This window comes from Elephantulus edwardii, unplaced genomic scaffold (genome assembly GCF_000299155.1).
Source record: "Elephantulus edwardii isolate Elephantulus edwardi_28Jun2011 unplaced genomic scaffold, EleEdw1.0 scaffold00167, whole genome shotgun sequence".
Taxonomy (NCBI): domain Eukaryota; kingdom Metazoa; phylum Chordata; class Mammalia; order Macroscelidea; family Macroscelididae; genus Elephantulus; species Elephantulus edwardii.
The window spans coordinates 6,366,435-6,374,972 of record NW_006399917.1 but is presented as its reverse complement, the minus strand read 5'-3'; the positions used below and the strand labels follow the sequence as shown (position 1 = coordinate 6,374,972).

Below are 8,538 nucleotides of genomic sequence, written 5' to 3'. Positions count from 1 at the left end.
GGGGGAGGGGTTTGTGCGGGGAGAAGGGTACAACAATGAATGAATGGAATCCCAAAATCTCTGTAGATGTTCATTGAAATGAAAAATAAATAACCTAAATTAAAAAAAAAAAAATAAGGTCCCAGGAATCAATATCAATTGACATCTTTCAACTAGCAGATGCAGCTCTGGATGTACTCACCAGTTTATGCCCAGAAAATTTGACGGATTTCATATCTACTTGACTCCATTCCCAAGGAATGTGCCCCAATATGTGGAAATTACAGAATAATAACAGTGATATCATGTGCAAATATAATATTGCTAAAGATCATCTAAAAATAGCTAGAGCAGTACACTGACAGGCAACTGCCAGAAGTCCAAGCTGAGTTTAGAAAAGGCCGTGTCACCAGAGATATTATTGCTAATCTGAGATGGATCCTAGCTGAAGCACAGAATACCAGAAGAATGTCTATTGTTTTATTAACTATGCAAAAGCATTTGACTGTATCATAACAAACTATAGCTAACATTAAGAAAAATGGGAATCTCAGACACATAACCACATAAAATCTATACCTAGATCAACTAATGCTGAAACAAAACAAGAGAAACTGTATGGTTTCTCCATATCTACTAAATCTGTATTCAGAGCAAGTAATTCATGAAGCGGGACTCTATGAAGATTAATGTGGCATCCGAATCAGAGGAAGACTCATTAACAACATTCATTATGCAGATGACACAATCTCGGTTGCTGAAAATGAGGACTTGAAATGCATGCAGCAGGATCATGGACAATTGCCTTCTGTATAAATTACATCTCAACATCAACAACACTATTGAGTCAAATGGCAACATCATGATAGATGGAAAAAGAATTAAAGTTGCCAATGCTTTTATCTTGCTTGAATCCAAATCACTACCCTTGATACCAGCATTCAGGAGATCAGAAGAAGTATTGCACTGAGGAAGTCTACTGTGAGGGACCTCTCCAAAATACTGGAAAACAATGATACTAGTTTGAAGACTAAGATACACTTTCCTCAGGTTATTGTCTTTTTAAGACATCTGAGAGCTGGACAATGAAAAGATGATGGAAGAATTGGTTCCTTTGAGTAGTGCTGTTCAAGAGTACTAAATATTCCATGGACAGCCAAAGAACAAGCGGGTTTATCTTGGAGAATGTAGCCAGTGTGCCCCTTGGAGGCAAGGATGGTGAAGCTTTGCCTCTCATAATTTGGAGATGTTCTAGGACAGTTTATTCTCTGGAAAGGGCCATCATGCTTGGAAAGGTGGAAGGGTCAGCACAAGAGAGACAGACAGACCCTCAACAAGATGGAGGGAAAATAAAACCAACTCAAGATGGATAGACACAGAGAGACTCAATCAAATGGATTCAAGTATATCAGAGATGATGAGGATGGCACAGGACATAGGACAGGTTTCAGGTCTGCTGTCCATAGGGCTGCAATGTGTCATACTCAACTCCAGGGCATCTGACTGATGAACTGACCAGATGAATGCTAGAAAGCACAGTGGCACAGTGCCAATGAATGAAGGTATAAAAATGACATTATGATGCTCAGTTTGGCAGCACATATACTAAAATTGGAATGATACAAAGAAGGCCAAATTCAAAATGGAAAATATTCTAAAAAAAAACAACAACACTATTATAATTTGTAAACTTTTACTCAAATATTTAAAAAAAAATAGAAATCCGACATATTCTTGTACAGGCAAAAGGTTAAATATATGTTATGTGCCGCCCAGCTGCCTGTGATTCATAGCGACCCTAAGTACAACAGCTCTGAAGCCTGCCCCGTCCTGAGCCAGTTTCACTACCTCTGACACACCTACCAGCATTGCCCCAGTTCCATCTCATTTGAGTTCTTCCTCTCCTGTGCTTTCCCTCCACCCTTGGGAGCATGATGTCGTTCTCGAAGTATAGGTCCCTCTGATTACTTATAAAACAATTACCTCCTAATTTAAATCTTGAATAGCCCATAGTTCATCAAAAGGCCTTTCCTAAGAAACTAGGACGCAAAACGTAAGGATAATGCTTTTCTTAAACACCTGATGTAAATGGATCTTCAATAGTGTAACTTCTATAAATCTTAATGTAAAATGTAGCCTTCAGGAAACTTGGTAATTAGCTAGAAAGCCAGCTGTCCAACTCTTCCACTTTGTATATTTTCTTTTCTCTTCTACAGCATGCTGAAATAAACTGCCTTTCTTGACTTTAAAAAAAAACTTAAGCGAGCTCTGGTGGCCTAGTGGCAAAATGCTGTAGTGCAATCCCAGAGGTGCACAGTTCAAATCCACCAGATGCTCTGCTGGAGAAGGAGGGACAGTCTCCTCCTGTCCCAGTCAGATCTGATTTGACGGTACATGCGTAAAAAGATAATAAAATAAAATAAATTAAAAAGTCCATGGCTACAAATGAATGGAGGACCAAATACAGAAGCCAGACTTTAAGTAAGATGAGATCAGCTACGAAGGGAGACAGGGTTTAATCCGTTTCATTAAGTTAAGTTTAGTTACTCCTACAACAATGTTCATGTTATCATTTCCATTTTATTTTCCAAAGATCCATAAACACAATGTGAATAACAAGTCTTTCTCAACATAAATAGCTGAGACTCTCTGCTCATTATGTATTCAAATGCATCCTGAAAAATACTCAGTTGTCCGTAACATAATAAAGTGATCATGCACAATCACATCAGATAATTGACCAACCAATTAGTTGTAAGGGGCTTAGAATGACATACAACATCCCAGTCACAGCCTAATCCAGTGTTAGCAGAATTTCCTTGGAATGTAATCTCCATCACCTTGTGTTTTACAAGAAATAAAAGGAAGGACATAAGTGCCATCAAAAATGAAGGAGCTAGAAATGTAGTACATTATTGGAACTCAGAGTCCTTGCAACAAAAAGCTCCTAGACGTGGAAAGGAAGACAGACAGGTCAGTCTGGAATAAAGTGCAACCAGGGTGTTCCTTAGAGACAAACACTGGGAAACTTCCTTGTTTGCTGAATTAGCAGTACACAGGATATTCAGGACTCTTTGCCAATAGCATAATTCAAAGGCATCAATTCTTTTTTGGTATTGTTTGTTACTTAACTTTCAGATAGACAGGAAGCAACAGAAAATACCACAGCTTACAGCAGGTACATCTGAGCCTTTAAACTAACCTAAATCTTTTGTTTTCTGAGTTTGAATTTTTCATTTACTTTCTGTTAATTGTTTTAACATTCTCAAAAACATTTCTAAGCTAAAGTACCATAAAAGTTGATCACTTTCAAAATTCTCAAGACATAATAAATTCTTCTATATACAATCAACATTCTAAAATCCATATTAAATGTAGTGATTAATAAAGGTCTTGAGTCAGCAGTGTTAGGATTAAACCCAAACTCACTACCAGAGTGATTACAGGAAAATAATTTTACTGAAAGTTCATCTTCAGCATACACAAAACAGATGGATATCACCAACTTCACAGAGTCATTGTAGGGGTTAGGTAAATAATGGAAAATAATAAAATAAGACAGTAAATGACAACTTAAAGAGTTACACTATTATCAGACAAACGGCATTGGAGAAGTGTGTTGTCAGGGCCCTCTCCAAAGTGCTGAAGAATAATGACGTCAGTCCAAGGAGTAAGAGGCACCTGATCCAGGCCATGGTCTTTGCAATTACTTACTATGCATCAGAAAGCTATACAATAATTAAGAATGACAGAAAAAGAGTTGATGTATTTTGAGTTGTAGTGCAGGAGAAGAGTATTGAACATTCCATGGAGCACTAAGAGAACAGGTCTGTATTAGAGAAGGAGAAAATAAGTTTCTTTCTGGAGACTAGGATTTTGAAGCTCTGTCTCACATACTTTTGTCTTGTTGCCAGGAGGGACCAGTCCTTAGAGAAGGACATCATGCTTGGAAGAGTGAAGGGAAAGCACAGGATAGGAAGACCTCGGATCCGATGGAATGACACAATAAACTGGGGTGACAGGAGTAGGTGTGTCAGAGTCAGTGAGACTGGCTCAGATAGGGCAGGGTTCAGAGCTATTGCACAAGGAGTCACTATGAGTCACAGGTGATTACGAGTCCATAACAACAATAACTAGCAAAAATAAGGCATTTTTATTAGCACTAAGGATTAAATGCCTCTGAAAACACACTGGTGGGTTAGCTATATGTCAGTTCCAACTCAATGGCACACAATAACAAGGATACAAAGACAAATAAATCAAGATTTCTAACCTCACAAAATTTATTTCCACCTTTCAAGCTAGTACAGTCTTGTAAATGGCCATGTTTTCTCTAAAAAATACTACTAGATCCTGCACTGCAATCACTAAAGGTGAGTAAGGGCAAAGGAACAAGAATTAGTTAGCAAAGGTCATGAAAAACAGAAGCCCTCATCCACCCCTGGTGAGAATGTAAAATTGAGCCCTTGTGGAAAACACTTTGATAGCTGCTGTTGCTGCATGTAGAACTTATGTCCCAGCAATACTAATTCTATTAAAGGTCAGAATTTTTCATTTTCATGGAGTCCAGAATTCTGGATATTTGGAGGTTGAAATGACTAGCATATCATTAGTCTTTGAACCTTGAACCTTGGATAAAGGGTTTTCCTAAGGGATGTTAATGTTTTAACTGGTGAAGAACGTTTCTGCCTTAGGCATTGTGCTGTTTTACAGTCTTATTTATGTGCAACTGAAATAAACAAGCTCCAGAGGAAAGCAGTATCTTTGGATCAATTAATAATGACTTTAATTATTCCTCAAGGTAGTACTGTATGGAATCTTGCAGGACCACGAATTGCTTCATCAATTGTATTCTGTTCCCTCTTGCATGGCAATGTGTAATTATCAGCCAAAGAGTCACAATAATAAGGAATATAATCTTTGAAAGATATTTCTTCTTTGGAACAATTTTGCCTCTCTTATCAGAAGTATAGAATTGCAAATCATACTTTAAGTAAACTTCAATGCATTTCTACTACTGGCTCAAAACTATTTTTACTTTAACATTAGAAATATGCCAAGAAGTTAAAGCAGGAAGACAGAACCAATGCTCACTGCAATACTTTTCACAAACACCAAAAGATAGAAACCAGCAAACTAACAACAAGTGAACAGATACATAAAATGAGCCATAGATAACACATTTACAATGGAATATTAGTCATAGAGAGAAGCAGAGCCCTGGTGCATCATACTATATGAATAAGCCTTGAAAAAACATGCAGAATGAGTAACGTCAAAGACACTAAAAAATTTAGCATTACTAATAGTGGGAGGAAATTTGTGAAGAGTAATGATGTCTGTCTGAGGTGTGCCATAGTTTTTCCAATCACTTGCTATGCATCTGAGAGCTGGACAGTGAATAAGGAAGATAGAAAAATCGATGCCTTTGAGCTGTGGTGTTGGAGAAGAGCACTGAACATCCAATGGATGGCCAAAAGAACAAACAGCTATTATCTCAGAGAGGGTGCAGCTGAAGTGCTCTTTGGAGGTAAGAATGATGAGGCTTCATCTCATATACTTTAGGCATGTAGCTAGAAGGGGCTATTTCTTAGAGAGGGACATGATACTTGGAAGGGTGGGAGGTCTGCAAAGGAGAGAAAGACTCTCAACCAAGTGGATTGATGCACTGACTGCCACAATGGGCCCTCGGGTGTCAGGAAGTGTAAAGATGGCACAGGAGATAGAACAGGGTTCAGATGTTTTGTTCATGGGTTCTCTTAGTTGTACTCGACTTGACTAACACCTAACAACAACAAAATGGGAGAAAAGGGAAATGTTCTACTTAGGAGGCTGGGTGTTTATGTTAGTAAGTGCCATATCTAGAAAACTGTAACATAACTTGACAAATTGCATTAGCAAAGTCTGCTGTCTGAGACCACTCCGAAGTACTGAAGAGCAACGATGTCAGTCTGAAGACAAAGGTGTGTCTAATACAGGCCATGGTATTTGCAATTACCTCTTATGCATTAGAAAGCTGGACAATGACTAGGGATGATAGAAGAAGAATTTATGCCTTTGAGTTGTGGAGCTGGAGAAGAGTACTGAATATACCATGGACTGTGAGAAGAACAGATTCGTTCTGGAGAGGGTGAAGCCAGGCTGCTCCTTGGAGGCAAGGATTCTGAAGCTACAAACTTTGGACATGTTGCAAGGTAGGATCAGTCCTTGGAGAGGGACATCATGTTTGGGTTGACGGAGGGACAGCGCAGGAGAGGAAGACCCTCAATGAGGTAGATTGATTCAGTGACTGGGGTAATAGCAGTATGTGTGTCAGAGACAATAAATTAGCATGAGATAGAGCAGCATTTAGGGCTGTTGTACATAGGGTTGCTATGAGTTGCAGGCAACTAGATGGCACGTAATAGCAACAAAGCAATTTGAAGAATTTGAAGAAGGCAATCACTGTCACCAGGAAAACTGTCTGTAACTTAAACAAGGAGGGATATGTTTCTTGGGCATATTTTCACCTCAATTAAAAGAAAATTAAACTTAAAAATAAAGAGCATCAGGGCTGGCCACAGAATGACAGTGGTGAGAAGTGGGAAACTGAGCAGAGACAACAGTCTGGAGCCAGCACAAGAAAACTCTCACAGCATTGAGCGCTGCAGCATCACCCATCAAATGTGAACATCCTTCCTCTTGTCACCTGACAGGCAAGTGTTAGCTTTTAGCAGAAAAAGTAACATCCTACCTCGATCCTAGAGAAAACCACAACTATTTTTAGGTGTTGCTGTGAGAAACAGATGAAAGCTCCCTGTGCTCAGGTCAGCTCCCCTCCGACTCTGCAGTCACCATGGGTTATCACACACTCAGGAGGGCCCCTGTCTGGGTTCTGGCCTCTCCTGTATCTGATTCCATAAGGTACTGTTACCATCTGTTTCATCCTGCCCCTTTTCACTAGACCAAGAATCCTTTTATTCCCCTTCACAATGCCTAGCACCAAGGACAGTGACCAGCACTGAGCAAATGTTCAACACACGTGTGCTGAAAAGTATTAGCTGCTGTCAACCATTGTACCAGGCACTAGAGACAGAAAAGGTAAAAATACCAGTGAAAACACTGGAAGGCTATATCACCAGCTGTAGAGATATGGGATGGGAAGGGATATTCAGGCAGAATTATGGAAAGGGGTGGGTGCTGTCCAAAAAAATGGAGAAAAACAAGAGAGCCTCAGTCATAAACCACACAAACTTCATAAAGACATGCAGGATATATAGTATTGGGGGGGGGGGATGTAAAGAAGAGAAAGCAAACACTAGTTGAATAGGTAAATAAATGTAAATCAACATTTAAAAAGAACACTAAAAATGTACCTGATAAAAATTAATGTGATTCTATCAAATCAAGAAATTTAGTTTGTCATCAAAGCTCTTACCTCCCTGTGATTCCTTTTGTTGACCCAGGGATATCTGGTACCGGCCGATGCCTTAGCAAGAAAGATCTGGATGGTCTTGAAACCAACTTGCTACGACTTCTCATCGGTGCTAAGCTTGGTGATGATGGAACGTACAAATCATTTACAACCATTTCTCCTCGGAACTGAAAGAAGGGAGATGGTGGTGCTTTTGCTAATAAGCCATTAGTTCCATTTCCAGAAGCTGCTTCTGAGAGCGAACCCAGGGGAGGAAGGCACTCAGGACCAACGTCAGGAAGTCTGGTCAGACTTGTGAAGCCGGAGCCAACCTTCTCTGTCTGTTCTTCTTTGAGGGTGCAATCCACAGTCTTCTTTGTAATCTGAGGTTCGGTTTTTATAGTGTCACTACTAAGAGAAGAATCTTGAAGAGAACTTGAGTGTAGTTCTTTTCCTGGAATGGGAAAACTGTGCACAGGAAGGGGCAATGTATTATCTGACTTAAGAGACTGGCTACTGTCTACACTAATGGCATTCTGATCAAGATTTTTTGAAAAAGTCTCCAACTGTCCTGGATCTGCAGTGTGACTGCTACCAGAGCTTGAATGTTCTGGGCAAGTATTCAGAGCAGAAGGTAGAGCATGGCTACTATTGGAAGTGTCATCATTCTTCTTTGCTTTGTGAACATTTGCATATATGGGGACATCTTGCATTTTTGATAAGAGGATCTGTAACTGTTTAAGTATCCTCCTACGGTGGCCTGTAGGTGATATCCCAATTTTGTGTAGGAGGCTGTCATTTATTGATGCACAGTCCTTCACAGTATTAAGACCAAAGTCAAGGAAATGTGACAGATACTGCTCCAAATTGATGCTCATTAGGAAATCTTTGATATCAACATTTATTTCACTGGCTGAGGTCATAATGGTGGCTTCATTACTAAGACGATTTATAAAAAAAGAGCAATAAACAGTATGATTTGATCCACACAACAGAATGTATTTTTGAAGACTTGATTCTTCCTCTACCACTTGACAACAGAAAATTTTTTCTCCACAGAAACTCTTATTTGTTTAAACCTGAAAAAAGAAAAAAAAAGAGAATTTATTACCATATTTTCATTATTAAAATCTAGTTTGGCCTTAGAAAGTTTCTCTGAAGAAAAA

At 39.2% G+C, this 8,538-nt stretch overlaps 1 protein-coding gene across 1 annotated transcript in view; it reads right to left on the bottom strand.

The window, feature by feature from the left end:
- ARAP2 (ArfGAP with RhoGAP domain, ankyrin repeat and PH domain 2) overlaps positions 1-8,295 on the bottom strand; it is a 302,530-nt gene extending 294,235 nt beyond the window's left edge. Inside the window, exon 1 of the mRNA XM_006895415.1 lies at positions 7,397-8,295. Coding sequence (XP_006895477.1) covers positions 7,397-8,295 — 899 coding nt within the window. The remainder of the gene's footprint in view (positions 1-7,396) is intronic.
- Between the last annotated feature and the right edge of the window lie 243 nt (positions 8,296-8,538).